This window comes from Anas acuta, chromosome 20 (genome assembly GCF_963932015.1).
Source record: "Anas acuta chromosome 20, bAnaAcu1.1, whole genome shotgun sequence".
NCBI classification, from domain to species: domain Eukaryota; kingdom Metazoa; phylum Chordata; class Aves; order Anseriformes; family Anatidae; genus Anas; species Anas acuta.
In genome coordinates this window covers 2,156,631-2,173,282 of record NC_088998.1, presented here as the reverse complement: position 1 = coordinate 2,173,282, position 16,652 = coordinate 2,156,631, and the positions used below count along the sequence as shown (strand labels likewise).

General features: G+C 45.7%; 1 protein-coding gene across 6 annotated transcripts in view; it reads right to left on the bottom strand.

The window, feature by feature from the left end:
• The window catches only part of LOC137842564 (discoidin domain-containing receptor 2-like), a 57,416-nt gene that overhangs the window by 3,159 nt on the left and 37,605 nt on the right, over positions 1 to 16,652 (bottom strand). For all 6 annotated transcript variants that reach the window (XM_068656754.1, XM_068656757.1, XM_068656756.1 and 3 more), the window contains exons 7-16: positions 15,812 to 15,998; positions 12,241 to 12,487; positions 11,065 to 11,157; positions 10,398 to 10,555; positions 9,960 to 10,155; positions 8,490 to 8,734; positions 5,595 to 5,716; positions 5,027 to 5,224; positions 2,101 to 2,335; positions 554 to 703 (exon numbers count right to left, since the gene is read on the bottom strand). In XM_068656754.1, coding sequence (XP_068512855.1) covers positions 554 to 703; positions 2,101 to 2,335; positions 5,027 to 5,224; positions 5,595 to 5,716; positions 8,490 to 8,734; positions 9,960 to 10,155; positions 10,398 to 10,555; positions 11,065 to 11,157; positions 12,241 to 12,487; positions 15,812 to 15,998 — 1,831 coding nt within the window. The remainder of the gene's footprint in view (positions 1 to 553; positions 704 to 2,100; positions 2,336 to 5,026; positions 5,225 to 5,594; positions 5,717 to 8,489; positions 8,735 to 9,959; positions 10,156 to 10,397; positions 10,556 to 11,064; positions 11,158 to 12,240; positions 12,488 to 15,811; positions 15,999 to 16,652) is intronic.

Below are 16,652 nucleotides of genomic sequence, written 5' to 3'. Positions count from 1 at the left end.
TGATATTTCTGTTAAAGGGTACGAAGGCAAGAACAGTACTGTACACTCCTGCCTGGAGCAACAGAGGATAATGAGACAGAAAAGCCTTTCAGCAACTAGGGATGGCCAAAAGCTCCTCAGCATAGATGGAGATATCACAGGGAGTATCGAACCCATGGGTGCTAACGATTCCTCCTTCCCCACCTCAGTGAGTGCTTCCTTGTCTTTCAGAGGAAACACTAAGGGCAGAAAAAACTGACAAAGCAAAAGGTTTGCGTAGGACAGCCCAGAAAAGCTAAGGAGGACAGTGCAAAGGCAGATTGAAGCAGAAGTGGCTTATAACATGGAAGAAGCACTGGACAGGCCAGGAGGCTCTTCCAGTGGGACTCCAAGAGAGGAAAGCCAGTCCAATGAGCCTGGACGAAGGGCAAGAGAGGTGGGACACATTTGAAAAGAGGAGTAACAGAAGCAGGGACTTTTGCAGATAACGTAAGGCCAGCAGAAGGGTCTCAAGGAGATCAGTTTGGATGCAATCAAGGTCAGGTGAAGGAAGAAGTCACATTTGCTTTCTTACCTGCCTTCCCTGGCTCCGGAAGAACTCTCCCGTGTTCTCGATGACTTGCTCATCTGAGAGGAGGCTGTAAGGTTGCTCCTTACACAGTATGAACATCTCCCAGAGTGTGACCCCAAATGCCCAGACATCACTGGCAGTGGTGAACTTGCCCTGTGAACAGAGAGGATGTTTTAAGCCTGGTTTGCCTACAATGCATGTTTAGCAAAGGCTATTTCAGTCTGCTCTCTCTAAACATAAGGATTCACACCTGGGAAAATGCTCTCCATAAAGACAGCAGAGCAGGTGACCTGCTCTGAGCGATGCACAAAGGGACCAAAGCACAACATTGCTGCTTTGCAGGGCAGGAGCACCATGTCTTTGTTGACCCACGGCACCTAATAAGGTGCAGCTTTCACTGGGGCAAACCTCTTGAAACAGGGGGCAAGTCTCAGAGAAAGTTAGCAACTTACCGTCCCTCTTGAGGAAGTCTGCATTTGCCTCCAGCAGTAGCACAATGCTGTAGGCTGTGGCAGCAGGGTGGAGAGCTGCTGCCTACCTCCACCCAAAGCACAGCAGTGCAGTACAGAAAAACCTTTGAACAAGGAGCAAAGCCCTAGGGGTGAAAGCAGAGCTGAAGCAGGCCCTTAGAGGAAGGCCAGGATAATTTTGATCTTTGTACATGTAAAAGCTGGTGACAGTCAGCTCTCTGCCCTGTTTTCTGTCTTTAAAAAAATGTGCCCAAACTGGATGTGTTTGGAACAATATGTTTTTGAAGGAAAAAGAAGCTAAAGATTGCTCACAAAATAACACACAACAATTGGGGGCTGGAGGGCCTGTTTTGTCAGAAAACAGCCCAGACCCGGATTGTCCAGGCTTATCTGGCAACCCTGGTAGGCTGCAAAGGTTTGGAAGATATTCACACAAGAAAGGAGAGGAGTGATTTATAGTCTAGATGAAGCTGTAACCATGAAAAGAGGGTGAACTTAAAAAAAAAAATAAAAATAAATGTTTAGGCCCATCAGCCTTTATGGCAGCCATAATTACAACACCCCCTCCAAGTACACAGAAAAATTGTAAGGAAGTATAACTACATGACCTAACGACTTGTTTGACAAAGAAATATTGGGATGAATACTAGGAATCGCCTCTGGATTGGGCGTGTTTGGGTTGCTGAACAGTCTCCTGAGGGGAGCCAGCAGGACCCTTAAACTCAAAACAAAACCTCAACCTCAAGCCCAGACTTGGCACTTGATGCTCGTCAAATTTTGTTCCTGCCCCTCCAGGCTTCACAGCTGGGGAAGCAAGCTCAGAAAGGCGAGTTGCTTATGACTCCAGCAGGAATCCTGAATGTCAGAAACAGAACACAAATTAGGCTCCAGATGTGCCTAATTTGCAAGGGCACCCTCCTTTTCCAGGCTATTAGATTTAGGTATGTCCAACAAAACCCAACAGACAACTCACCAGAGGCCATCTGTAGCTGTAAAGGCTGTTACACATACATGTCACAAATTCAGGGGTACAGTGAGAACCAGAGGAAGGGAGACAGAATGGTTTTGTGCAGTGCCTACCAGGAGGATGCTTTCCCAGGCCATCCAACGTATCGGCAGCACCGCTCTGCCCTGGATACGGTAGTAATCCCCACTGTAAAGATTCCTGCTCATGCCAAAGTCTGCGATCTTGATGGTGTAGTTGTTTCCCACCAGGCAGTTGCGAGTTGCCAGGTCTCTGTGCACGAAGTTCAGAGATGCTAAATATTTCATTCCAGAGGCAATCTGGGTGGCCATGTACAGCAGGTTGGAGTAGCTGCATTGAAAGATGACAAAACAAAGTCAGTACATTTCTTGGCACTCAACTCTTCCTTGGCATTTCTTACTGCTTTACCTTGCATTTGATGTACTACAGTGACCTGACATTTTATTTTTTGCCCTAACAGCAAATCTAAACTGTCTAGGGCACTGACATCCCAACCTGCCAGGCTAGGCCAAGTTCCTGAGCTGCAGAAGCAAGAACAGACAACCTGTCCCTGAAATTCAGGGCCCTTAGGATTTGAAATCCCTTAGGTATTTAATATCAAGCATTACTATCAAGATTTTCAAAGAGATCATGCAACAAAGCACCAACTTTTCATAGAAAGCCAGGAAAAATGAAGCTGTACAATCTCAGAATTTAAAGTCTTAAAAATTGCTGAGTTTAGTATTTCAAACCATCATTATCACATACTTCTATCAGTAAGCATGTGACATAACATTTAAGAGAGCTTAGTTTTTATGTTTAATATAACTATGTAAACGGATGTATTATCCACTTGTTAAAATTTTCATGTTCCCAGTACCAAAATTAAGATAGTTTTAATAAAGTTGCACAATACACGGACAGAATTTGGACCACCTGACTTTCAGCATTCTTCACACACCATTATTTTGTGATGCCCAGCTTTTCCCACTGTGCATGCTCAAACATTTCATAAACAAGCACTTGTCAAAACAAATCTAACAAACTGTTCAGTCAGTATTTCTTTGTAAAGCTCAAGAAAAAAAAGCCATACTCGGTGGTCTCATGGCAATGACAGAAGCTTTATCATTTTATCTAAATTATAACAACCTATCTAATGATAACATATCCAATCTACCCGTTCTAACCAACAGCTAAGCTGCTGCTACAAAGCTCCAGGGGCAGCCCCTCTCCCCTGACACAGCACTGGCCAGAGGGTCTGGGCACCACTTCCCTCCCAGCCTTCCAGCACGGTGACCACCACAGCCCACCCAGGTGACAATCAGCCCCGTCCCATCGTCAGCTCAATGCTTCTGATCTGCATGGACCCATCACGTCCCCAGAGAAGGAACTCTGGTGCTCACTTTTGCCTTGTTAACCTGGCTGTTGACTTTCTGCTTCAGAGGGGGCTTAGCCTCCAGGCCCTACCTTCTCCCTTCCCCCTGATCAGCTGCCGCTTTGTCTCCCTGCTTGGTGATGCTCCTCTTCCAATCCAAGATGCCCAGTCCACCCCATCCCCTCTGCATCCTGGCAGGTCTTGTCAGCAGCTCTCTTCTGGCTCCCAGTGCCCAGAGCAAGCAGCTCTGCATACAGAGGAGCAGACACTTCTCAGCAGACTCATCTTCATGACTTCCTACATAGCCAGAGAGGCAGTGGGAGATGCATTTCAAACACCGAGGAGCTGTATGGACAGCTGGACCTTGCCACATCAACCAGACACCCATAGAACTGGCAGAGAGACAAGCTGCACTCTTTGGCACGGGGATTCATTTCAGTATCAGTAACTAACTCCTACACAGACAGACATCTGAGCCAGCCACACAGGCTTCCTTTAACGTGAAACTCTATCTGCTTGGGAGGGACAAAAGGAGAGGATGAAAGAGCAGCTGGAAGAGAAAGGAAAACTTATGGGTAGGGCCAAGTAATGGAAAGCAGGGAAGAACCCCGTGAATGCCAGTGCTGAAGTCAGATGAAAGGTGAGGAGGAGAAGAAAAAAGATAGTCTGAAACTATGGCCAAGAAAAAAAAAGAGAAACTGAGTCTAGAGGCGAAAGCTCTTTCAACTGTGTGGAAGAGACAGGAGAGAGCTGGAACATGCGTCAACTCAGATGTAAATCCTCTCCCATCCTACAGCAGCTCCTGGTGTGTCATGACTCTATATGTTGCCTGTTTAACATTCCCAGACAGGACCACTAACCACTGCCAGCTACTGGCAGAAGCAGGGGTGTTGTCTAGACATGGTAAGACACAGACATCTCCTGTCCAGTCCATCAACAGAACTTGCTCTGCCTAACTGCCTAGCTCTTTAACTGTAAATAAACCTATTTCTTTGTGGGTGTACATGCCAAAGGCTAAGCAATACAGTGATTTCTTGTCAGTTTTCTTTTATGAAGCCAAGTACGTGATAGCTGTATGTGCAACTCTCGTCTGTGAGGAACAAATTTCTGCAATAGTAGAGATGTTTTCATGTTAGCTTTAATCCTTCCACGGAGGAGGGAGATAAGTGCCACTGCGGACAGAAAACGTTTGTCTTTGCCAGTGAAATATTCTCCTTCTGTCAGCTGATGAAATCTTTCCTTCAATGAAGCTCCACACTCAGCTTCCCTTATGTAATATTTTTAGGCATCCAGAGAATGTACAAAACATCTCAAAAGTCTAAGAGAAATTCTTGATTTTCATCCCAAAACTCTAGCTGCAATGCATCTGGTTTGCCACTTAATGAAATATTTGATGCGAGCCCACTAATGTAAACAGATGGGTACATCAGTAAACAACATATGTCAGATGGTCACTGTGACCAGAACAGCCCCCAGGCAGGGACACTTCACAGGAACATGCATCTCTGGAGGCTTCAAGAACAATGTCCCACGCAAAGTGGGACTAGTGCTCACAGTATGTGCTGTGGCAGTAGCCAGGCTGGAAGGTCGCTGCCTGGAAAGCACAGCACAAGGAACTGGCAGCTCTGTATCACCAATTTGTCCTACGTATGGGCAGCTCCTCTTACCTGACACAGGGAATGTTGTTTGAAATTGCAAATTTACTGTAGATCTCCCTCTGTGACAGGAACTGATTGAGGTCTCCATTCTCCATGTACTCTGTTATCATGCACAGTGGGTCATCTCGCACGCACACCCCCAGAAGCCGGATGATATTTGGGTTCTTCAGCCGTGACATGATTTTGATCTCTTTCAGGAAATCATTTCTTGTAAAATAGAAAACGAAGGTTTGAGTCCTAAACTATTCCTTGGTTTAAAGAAAGCAAAAGCAGCATGTAAGAAAGTCCCTGACCACAGAGACTTTTACACATCTGCATACAGTGAGTTTGAGAGATGGTTCTGGGCTTTTGTGCAGCATCTACCCCTTCCCCAGCAAACAGGATTAATACAGCATTTCAGTTTGACATCATCTGTTCCTACCGTCAGCTCTCTGCTTACGTCCTGTTCTTTACACAAACACTCAGCACCCTCCAAGGCTTTTCTCTTACAGAGTCAATAGTGTTAAACCATGTGGAACTGTTGCCTGGGGAGTATTTGCTTTCCTTCTCAGGTGGTTGGCATTTGGGATGTACTTACCTGGCTGTTTTGTTGACATCTGATCTTAGCATCTTCACTGCTACTAGAACCGGCTGGTGAGTGAATTCTGAAGAAGAGACCCCCAGGAACTCCAGCAGGCCATCAGCTTCACAGAGGTGCACCTGCAGAAAGCAATGGCAGCTATGAGAGCAGGCACACGCAGAAAGCCAGAGCAAAACGACACACTGAGGTCATCAATTCAGTCAGCACTGGTAGAATGACCAAGTGAATGATCTAATGGAAGTGACATCGTTCTGATGACAAATAACCCATAGATTGGCCAAAAATCCTGAACAAGACTGTGTGTGTGCACTATGTAGCCCACAATGTAGAAAGAGACATGGATTGCAGCCTGATGGGTCCCCACGGCATTGAATTTACTCCACACATGTAGATCATCGGCTCAGTACATGACTGGGGGGTCCAATTTGCCCAGCAAACACTGGAGATATTCAGGAAGGCCCCTGTGCCTGGAGCTGCCTGCGTTATGATGCATGTGCATGCAGACTACGTGGCTGCAGCACACTTGGCATGTATCACAACACAACAGCTGTACACGTACAGAATTGTCCTGCAGCCTAGCCTGGCTTGAGTCACTGCTCAGACTTAACTGAGGAGCGTCCAGAAATTACAGACAGCTTTCCAAAACCCTTTAATTCCAGAAAAAATGGGAGTAGTGCGTGTGTGTGTGGTGTGAACACCTCACCTGTGAATGCACTCAAAGGTGAAGAGGTGAATGCTCTTAGGAAAGCACAGAATCCAAAGTTTCTTCACATCAAAAAAAAAAACACAGTAAAGACATGAAATTACTGCCAGGGTTGTAGAAAAGAGAAGGTGGGGGAAGGGATGCAATAAAACATTTGCTTAAGAAGTTATCAGAATGCACATTTAAGAGAACTGGGCAAGAAATGCTGTAGTAGGTAAAACAGACTGAGTGCGCAGGATAGGAAAAAGGACTGAAGGAGGGGAGCAGACCAGATGTGCTAGCAGAAAGGTGAACATAACGAGAGCTTAATTTTATATCACTTATGTATGTTACATTGTTTATATATTTTACAATGCATCAAGAACTTATGCAAGAAACATGGTGAAGAGAAAGAGGAGACAGCACAGAAAATGGATAAAGCTACAATTCAGAAACAGAAGTACAAGAAGGCTGCTGCAGTTACATGGAGAATGAAATCTGCTGGGGTGAAAGTACAGTCATGAGACTCACTCTCCTTAAATTCTGAAAGTCTAGCAACAACATCAAGTAGAGACCAGCTGTACAAGCCAGGAATAAGAAAGAGCCATGGTAGGTAGTGAGGACCTGTATTTTAAGTGCTCATAGTGCCTCACTGAGTCCAGAAAGTAGATAGATAGGAGCAGAAAAAAAATGCTGTGAAAGTTATGGAAGCCCTGGGTGAGAGGTGAAAAAAGCATGAATGAGCCATGTTGCTAGAAGCAAAATTGCATGCTAAGCCAGAGCAGAGGAGCAGAGCATAGGACCAGTTTGGTGAGACTACAAAGGTGAGAAGCAGAGAAGGGAGCACAGTGATGCAGCATATTTGCAAAAATGAGGAAAAGAGCCTGTGATGCAAGGAAGGAAACAGGCCATGAATCAAACTCCAAGAAAAACGGGGATGGAGAGCCTGTCTGCTGCCGTTTAACAACACAAAGGAGGAGGAGGAGAAAGCTTTGACAGTTATTAGAAGGAAAGGAATGAGTAGAAAAGAAAAAACAGAAGCAAAACAGTGAGGAAAAAAAAACCCAACAGCTCATGTTGGAGTACAAACCAAGACGGCAGGATTCACACCACAAAAGGGGCTGCACTAACAGCTAGGTGAAGAGATTGAGGATGTTAGCACCTCTCCAGTACTCTGATTAATCCAGAAAGAAGTGAGGGGGACAAGGAGAGAGGCTGGGGCAGGGAAAGTGCGCTGTCAGTAGGAAGGAACAAAAAATATTGAACGAAAAGTATGGACATCCACAGATGAGAAAGCAGTCAGTAAAGGGCTGTGCTTTGCCAAAATGTAGCTAACAGAATTTTTAAGGTTGCATTTGAGGAAAAGCTGGGGAGGATAAAAGAGAGGAAGAGAGAGCAAACAAGGGGAAAATCTGGCTCAGTAATGTGTGGATGCAAAGCAGGGAGTGAAGAAAAAGAGAGGGGAAGACATTCACAGCTCAAAAGAGGCCCAAGAAGTAAAGAGAGAGCTTGGCAGGAGACAGATGCATGTATCATGCTGCCTGAGGCTTCTGACACAGACTGGGACTTGAGCAAGTAGTGATGTCAGAAAATATGCAAGGTCACCACAATGCCTGGACAACGTCTGTCTTGGCCAGGGCCAACGTGCACAGCCCCATCAGAACCTCCACCTGTTAATGTGAAAGCTCTTTTTACACCCAGGATGACTCTGCCTTGGTTGGAATCACTGCTAGAGTTGACACTAATCACACGTTTGAGGTGTCCATGGAAGAGCATGAAACAGTCTGAACTCACACTCCCAGGCCTCTTCTGTAGGGCCATAAATAGGGATAAAGGCAGCAAACAGCCACGTGTTTGTAAAGCTCATCTGCTATGAAAGGCTCACACATGGCACTGGGCAGCAGCCTCAGAGGTGCAGAACTGGGCTCTCTGAAGCTTACACTAAAGGACATCAGTGTAACTGAGCCACCTGGTCTAGGGGAAGGTGTCCCTGCCCATGGCAGGGGGGTTGGAACTCAACGATCTTTAGAGGTCCCTTCCTACCCAAACCATTCTATGACTCTAGAGCAAGGACATGTACTAAATACAATACTGGGATGCAGGTCCCCCAGTCCCCATGTGTGCAGCTGAGCCAGAGAGGCAGCTGAGAGGATTCTCTGTGCCACTCAACTCCTTCCTGTTAGAGAAAGCGTGGAAGAGAATGGCTGTACCTCTCCAAACTGTCCTTCTCCCAGCTTCTCCTTGAGTCGTAGCTGCTGCCGTGGGAATTCGCCTACTGAGATGTCCTTCTTGGTGAGTGAATCCACGGTGAGGGCTGGGACTGCATACATGTTGTTGCCTGTCACGCCTTGGAGGTGGACAATATCCGTTTCAGCGTAGTGAGGAACATTGTTCTGAAAGCCTTGGTGAGGAGTAGACTTGGTCAGGTCAGGCTCAGCATAGTCCCCGCTGCACACTGAGGAAAAAACAAGAGTCCAGGGGGAGTCAGACACTCTCACTGCCTTAAAACCAGTATAGCCTGGCCTCCACTCCTCTCAACCCTGCAAACCTCTGGGAACTAAGCCCAGCTGCACACCTGCTAACCTTACACCGGCGTGCACTGAGATGGAAGACTGCACTTTGTTTTAACTAGGGCTTAAACCAGGACGAGCTGCACTTCTTCCAACTCCAGAACAAATGCCTGTGAGTTGTGAGTGAATTTATGTTAATCAGTTCCCTGATCCATCCAGAGAGCTAAAATTCTTGCCCAGACATGGAGGCATGAGTCTGAAGTGGTTACTTGTTTCTGATTCATCCTAAATTTGATCTGCTCCTCTTACCTGACGTACAGAATGTTGCTTGCAACATCAAACTTGCTCTAGATTCCTCTCTGGAGATTGAAGTCTCCATTTTCTACATGCTCTGTTATCATGGTACCCTATACCTCTTACAGCTTATTCACATAAACACCATGGGATAACTCTTTATAATTAACTCCCTGTATGGTCAGTAATACCCAGAACTATCGTTCTGCTTTAAATTCACATCCTGACTCAGTCCAAATCAATCTCCTTCTGTAGCATAATGCTGGACCTTAGCATGTTGTTGGTGCTTGAGGAATGCAGCACTGCCCTTACACTCGTTAATCAGCAGTGCCATCACAGAGTACAAAAGCCTCTTGGACGTGTTCCCTTCTATGTGCATCCAAAAGCTCCCCAGGGGCTGGAAGCCAGTGCACCACTGACAACCCCCTGCTGCATTTGCCTCTGCTTTTTCTATGGGAATTTCAAAGACTTTGCTGCAGGGAGAGGTGCTAAAGGCCTTCTCCTCTTCCACCAGCCAGTCTGGGCAGCCTGGGAGTGCTGCAGGCAGTGATTCCACTGCCAAGGGGCTGAGACAAATGATGACTTGCTGCTGTACTTGCCAAAACCAGCTCCTAGAAGATGACCTGGCTAACGTATAAACAATCTTTAAAGAGAATAATAAAAGGCCACCACCCTCTAGTGGGGCTGGTGCTTCATCTACCAAGGTTATGTACTAAAAAGTTTCAGAACTTCACAACACTGTCTTAGGTCCCTGGGTTAGTACTGCATTGTAGTCAGAGAAGATTAGTCAGACACTGAAAACTGGCACGTGCTCACAGGTGAGGGAAATAATAAAAGAATAAATATCTAACTTCTGGTGACTGATGGTTATATTACCTGAATCCTCTGCACTTTGGGAGAGCTCTGGAAGCTTATGGAGCAGTGTAGCTGGTTGATGATATTCCAAATCCAGTGGAAAAGCACGTTCATAGGTGGGATTTGACTGGTGGATCTGTGTCTGGTTGTTGGCAATGGTGTAGCTATAGAAGGAGAGGCGAACCGTGGCATCTTCCTCCAGGATTCGGCGTGGGGCCTTCCGAAAAAAGAGAAAAAACTGCTGAGGTGATGCTCAGTTGTTGAGTAATGTACTGGCTGCAACTGCAGCAATTTCCAGTAATGTCTTGGATAGGACCTGCATCCTCCCCTGCTGTGGGAACAGAGATTTAGCTACTAGATGGAGCAGAGAAAACCCTGTACTTCCCACATAATTCAGAGCTCTTTAGGGTTAATACTTAGAATTAAACTTGTGCCTGCAAAGTAGCCCCACTGTATTACCTTTTCCAACCTTTTCTGAACATACTGCTTCCAAAGAATAATGACTATAATCATCAGGAGCAGAAGAATAATAGCCACAAGGCAGCCCACGAGGATGGAGGTATTGGAATCATCTGCCTTCTCTCCTATCCAGGTGCTGGTTACAGAAGACGTGGTTTCTGCAAACACAGAGGAATTAAGAACAATCTGCCATCAACAAAGCACAGGTTGTTACACATGCTGGCTGACTTCCACGAGACCATGTCCCTTTCCATAGGCTAGTACAGAAGAGGTCTTAGGCAGCTCCCTCAGTATTAACATCAGCTCTGCCCCCTTTTTGCTCTAATCACAAATTCTCACTTTGGAGGCTCACAGCTAAGAACTGTGCAGAGGACTTCTGCAGCCACACACTGTTCTTAGCATTGGAACGGATTCCTTGGATGGATCCATGTTAAAGCAGAGAGCTCTCAGAGTTCCACTGGCTGCACGTACGCATTCAGCCCACTTGCTCTGAGGCAGCCTGGGCCAGAAGACACAGCTGAGGCTCGGAGGACTGTGAGATGCAGCCCTGTGTGCAAGGGCAGTAACCAGGCCATACCCAGTTCTCCAGAGAAGGAGACACTACATTAGCTAGGGTGTTACTTTGAAATCCCCCAACACTTGAGACCTTAGTGACAGAAGTCCTTACCCCAGGTGCCCTCGGTAACGTTGTGTGCTGTTTCCAGGAGATCTGTTGTGCTTGTGGCTACCGTAACCAAAATAGGATTTACGCTCTCCATGTCTGTGGGAGGGAAGTGGAGGTGTCAGTCCAACAAAATCTCTGCTTCTGCCAGCAATCTGTGCAATCCTGACCATAACCCCCGCCTTCCCAAGTGAGACTGGGCTGAGACCCACATAGCAGATCATGAGCAACGTGAGCAGTTATCTGCTCCCTCTGAACTTCCCATTGTGCCTGCAGGAGGCTGCACAGCCTCTCCACTGAGCAGCCCACACCTGCTGACCACAGCAAACAGCCAGCACATTCAGCATCCTTCCCTGAGCCTGGTCAGACAGCAGGGACTGAATCAAGAGCTTTTTTTTTCTTTCCTCCCACCTTCCTTCTCATTTAACCATGATTATAAAAATTGTCACCCTGGGCTGGGCTGAGAGCCTGCCTAAATCTCACATGTAAAAGGGAGGGCAGCCAGCAGGGGCTGCTATCAGCAAGATAAGCAACAAGATGCAGTCAGAGCTCTCCCTTCCAGCAATGGCTTCTCACGATAGCTGCTGATGGACCTTTGAGTGGAAAGCTAGAGCCACAACATTTATGCATCAGTGATAGCTGTTTTCTGCAGGGGATTTGACAAAGTCTAGAAGAACTTTTCAAAGCACCTCATGGTACGTACTTCTGTTTCATAGTTAAGATATAAGCAACAAAAGTTTCAGCCTCTTGTGTTTTTTGTTGTTGTTGGTAGTGGTTTTGTTTGTTTTTCTAAGTATATAAATCTGCAATCTGCTAACTTTATTGCTACCTATAGATGTAGTTCAATTATTCATAACAAAATGCTTAGTAAAAACAGGTGAAAATCGACCCCTTGAGCAGCAGGCAACTGCCTTAAATAGAAATGTCCTACAGTCCAATTTTTGGTTGCCCTGGTTGCATTTCTGCTTATGTATATCAGTATCAGCTTGAAAAGCATCCTCTGTAGACTGGACCTTTCTGCCTTTGCAACTCTCTCAATGTTTCTGCTACCTTCTCCCCCACTGTGTAGCCCCACAGTGCCCTACTAACTGTCTTACACTAACCCCACAGGTCCTGCACCTCCCCAGTGTCATTTCTGCTCTCCACCCTCCCCAGGATCTACTTGACTGGAGGAACACTCACCTGATTGAAAGGAAATCTCACTCATCATCATCCAGGTGTCAGCAAAGTAGAAGCGGCAAAGTATGGCTTTACCCACATGCTGATTGAGGGGGACAGTCACAAACCTAGCACTGGGGTTTTTGTCATCTAGGACAGTTGCCACTCCAACAGGTTCAGGCTCCCAGTCTGCAATCAGGCGTGGTTTGAACAGACACTCCACCTTCTGGAAGATCTTCACCCCCTTGGAAAACATGTTGTTGCAATGCACCTAGAAAAACAAAACAAAACAAAAAACCCAAACAGGTCAGACTGGAGGAACCAAAATCAGTCCCCAGGGATTCTGTTAACAAAGACTTTCTGTTTCTAACATCTCCCTCATCTCCCTGCATGTATACTCTTAATCCAGAGTAAGTGACTTGTTCAAGCATAGCTCCATCCACCCAATGTGCAATAAGAACATTTGTGCAAAAAAGTGATTCTGAACAGCAGTTAGCTGTACACATAAAACCAACAATGATGGTAACATTTTGGCAGGCTCTTCAAAAGGCCCATATAAAAATCAAACAAACCCTGTACTCATCTAAAGCATCAGATCAATTCTCCTTGATCCTACAAGGGAAGAGAAAACTGTACCTGGACTCGAGCCTCTTTTAGAAAGCCTCCAGCTTCCGCAGTCTAAGAAATTTCTTCCAAAAAAATAAACAAGCAATACATGCAACCTTGAGAAGAAGGTTCCCCTGACATCCAGGGCTTCTGCTGTGGTTGCACCTTGAAGACAACTGAGGATCTGTGTTTTCTTTATACTGTCACGTAAGCCTGCATCTATCAGCCTCTCCTGGTGGCTCAGTACACCGTCAGGTTGTCCTTGTTGCACGGACTCCACTAGTTTAGTCAACGGTGCTGGAATTTAAACCACCATCACTGTGCCGCCAAGCTAACATCTCAGTGAAACAAAGACGTCCTCTCCTGTCTCTGAGTTATGGCTTCACACTCTTGGCTTTCAGACTAAGCAGCCTGCAAACTGCTTTCAAGCTGACTTCACAGATCTGCATTTGGGAGGTTTGCCTTACCCTCTCTGGAGCTGGTAGCACCATCTCCCCTTCCTGCTCCTGGGCTGCACCCAAACCAAGAGGTTCCAGCATAAGTGACATCTCCACCTCCCCGGGGGACAGCACTGCAGACCACTCAGCAAACACATGGAACCCTGCCAGGTCTCTGGCACTTCCAAGGAAGTGGGCTTTGCAAAGAGACAAGGCTTGTAAGGATCCTTAACGCTGTTACACTGCCTAACAGTTATACAAATATTGCCCTCCCCTTTTCAAATACATAAATACAACAGTTTAAGTTCTGCCATGCAATCCTGAAGCCCTGGACCACTGTATTTGGCGCTGCAGCCAGTGACCAGGAACCAAAGCTATAAGATGATACTTAAAGCCGTCAGTGCCCCTCAGCCTGCTCCGCTGTTTTCAGAGCCACGGTGGTCTGAACCTCCCTAGCAACTCCAGAAATTTCCTAATGTCTGTGGAGTATTAGCAACTGCAACAACAACAGTTTCCCAACTGAATGCAGCTCTGAACCCTATTAATTGCTTGGCCTCTGAAATCTTGCAGTGAATAGCAGTGAAGCAGTAATGAGGACAACAGGCCTAGCGAGCAGGGAGAAGACAAAAGAAGGGTATTTGAGCATAATTAAGAACAGATGAAGCTTAGACAACATTATTCAATATGGAGATAGAGTCATCCATAACAAGGCAGGAAAGCCTGACATCTGCAATATACTGTCTGTGCCATATTTGGACGGGAGTTGGATATGTTCACGTCTTGGACTGATACAGAGACACTTTCTATTCCAAACACCACCTACTGAAGTCCAATTTTATAATATGCAAGCCTAAGTAGTTTGCAATGCAGTTGCAATATTTGCTAACATTTATTTTTAGTACTTTCTTGGATATTGGGAAAGTCCAGAAGACTGGAATGAAGCTAACAGGTATCAAGGTATAACACAAAGAAAAGTATTTACAGACCATATAGTCTGTACAAAACAAATGCACAGCTGAACTGCTCACATTCAATAAAGATGGAAGAATAATTTATGCTAATCGATACTGTTTTATAATGAAATACTAAATGAAGTAACTACTTTTATGAGCTTATGCATTTGGTTGATCAGGATCACTGCGTTTACATGAAAGATCTTTATAAGGCATCTGATTTACTCATTAGAATACCTGACTCCAATTAGCATAATATGAACTCATGAATTATATTAATTTGACCAAAATCTGTCAACTAGTAAGTCTTATAATGTAAAAGGCACAAATGACTCTTTTCTAGGTGTTTTGCTAGTAGAAATGTATTCCTCACTCGAGGTTATTCACTACTTTTTTCAATGACCTGAAAGAAGGAGCAGAATCACCAACAATAAAATAAGTAAAATGAGAAAAAGAATTGCAGAAGTCGAACAGCTTCCTCAAACTAAATTGAACAATGGTCTGGGTTTGCTGGACTGGTTCATTTCAAGATAGTGAACTCAAGAACAAAATGTAAGTAATGCTTTCTGCACTGGAAGCCAATAACTTTGAACTGACTTTAAGCACGATACCAAAGTCTTAATGAACATTGGCTCCTTACCCTTTGGCTAAGAGGACTAATATGATCACAAGATTCATAAACAAAGAAGAATCGTCCAAGGCCAGGAAATTGATACAATTCTTTTATGTAGTTTGATGAAAAACCTGCATCCAGTTCCAGTTTCTATACCTCCAAAGGAGTACTGGCAAACAAAGGACTGGAAGATAGCTACCACAGTGATCTTGGATCTCACAGAACATTGAGAAGTTCAGCCAATTTAGTTTACTGAAGCAAATATTAAGAAAGTGATTTAGTCACAGTATAGAAGCAAAGAAGTTTCTGAGAAGGCAGGATTCCTACTTTTTGCCAGCAAAAGCAGGCTAAGAGCCAGTGGTTGCAAGTTAAAAATAGACAAAATAAAACCAGGGTAAGTAACCACCAAAACAATTTACTTAAGGATGTGGTGGGTTCTCCTTCATTTGAAATCTTTACAAGAAAAGCCACTGATCCTTTTAAAGAGATTTTGCTGTTTACTACAGACTTTAAAAGTTCAGCTCATCCTTCTCCTCTGTGTGTTTTAAGTAAGTTCTGGCAGCACAAGTGCCGACTGAGGTGCCCGGGGAAGTTTTTGATGAAAATGGAAACACAACCATCTTCCTTTACCTCAAGGGTCAGGCAAGCCTTAGACAGTAAGCAGCTTGCATCCTAAATCCACCTTAATTGCCAGCAGGGGCTGCCTAAACACTGCTTCAGGTGTTTGCTTTTTATTCCTTAGATATTTAAGCCAAATACTGAAAGGAGAGTGACCAAGCTCTGGATAGGCAAGCGTTCCCGTGCTTCACCTACCTACACCTGCAAATCTGGGATATCTCCTGCACAAATTTTGACTCCGGTAGTTTCAGCTGTCTGTCGGGCACTTTATATCCTCTGGCTTTGGGGACAGAGCCCAGAGGGGCAACCTGGAAGTGCCCAGACCCAAGGCCCACCCCAGGCTGCTGGAGAGGGACAACGCTGAATACCTTCATGGAGGTGAAGTTCCGTGGTCGGTCGAACTGAAACTCCATTTCAACACAGCCCGTGCTGAAGCTCTCGTTCTTCCAGCCAACATAGTCATAGCCTGGCCACACGCGGTACTGGTGGCTCTGCGTGAAGTCGTCCAGTCCCAGCACACCGTCCGTCAGCTGGCCCAGGCCGCCGTACAAGTGCCTAGTAGGAAAGAGCCAACAGTTACATAGACCCAGCTGGGAGAGCTCAGAGGGAAAGCACTTGGGTCCTTCAGCTGGCACCAGAACATTCATTTGTTCACTCAACATGTCCTGGACAAGAACTGGTTCTCTATTATCAGGCAACATCACGTTTATTCTGTTCAGACTGGGCTTTTAAAAGCCTCCCCTGCTCTGGAAGAGGCAGGAGTTTGTGCACTGATACCAAGCACTGACAGCAAAGCCAAGCTACAAACAGAGTTTCTCAAGAAGGAAAACAGAGACCACAGACAGCGATGGCGTATGCTCTCCGAGCAGCAACCTTTACTTGCAGCATTTTATCATGGAGCTGCATGGGAGGAAACCAGTTCCCTGCTATGGGGAAACCACTGGGGAAAGGTTTGCAGACAGGCACAGAAAAGCAGAAAACAGAGCAGTGAGACCACGGGTAGCTCACCCACCCACAGCCAGTTGTAACTGGGATTATTTCTGGCATTGCTGCTTGTACAAAAGGAGAGCATTATTGGCCCCACTTGCAAAGCTATTAAGATTTTTCTTCCAGGACCCTGCCTCGTTTCACTTCCTACCTGAGATTGCAAAGCCCACTGGGACAGTGCTGAGAAGCTGTACAGAGTAAAAGATGCCAGACGTGGAACAC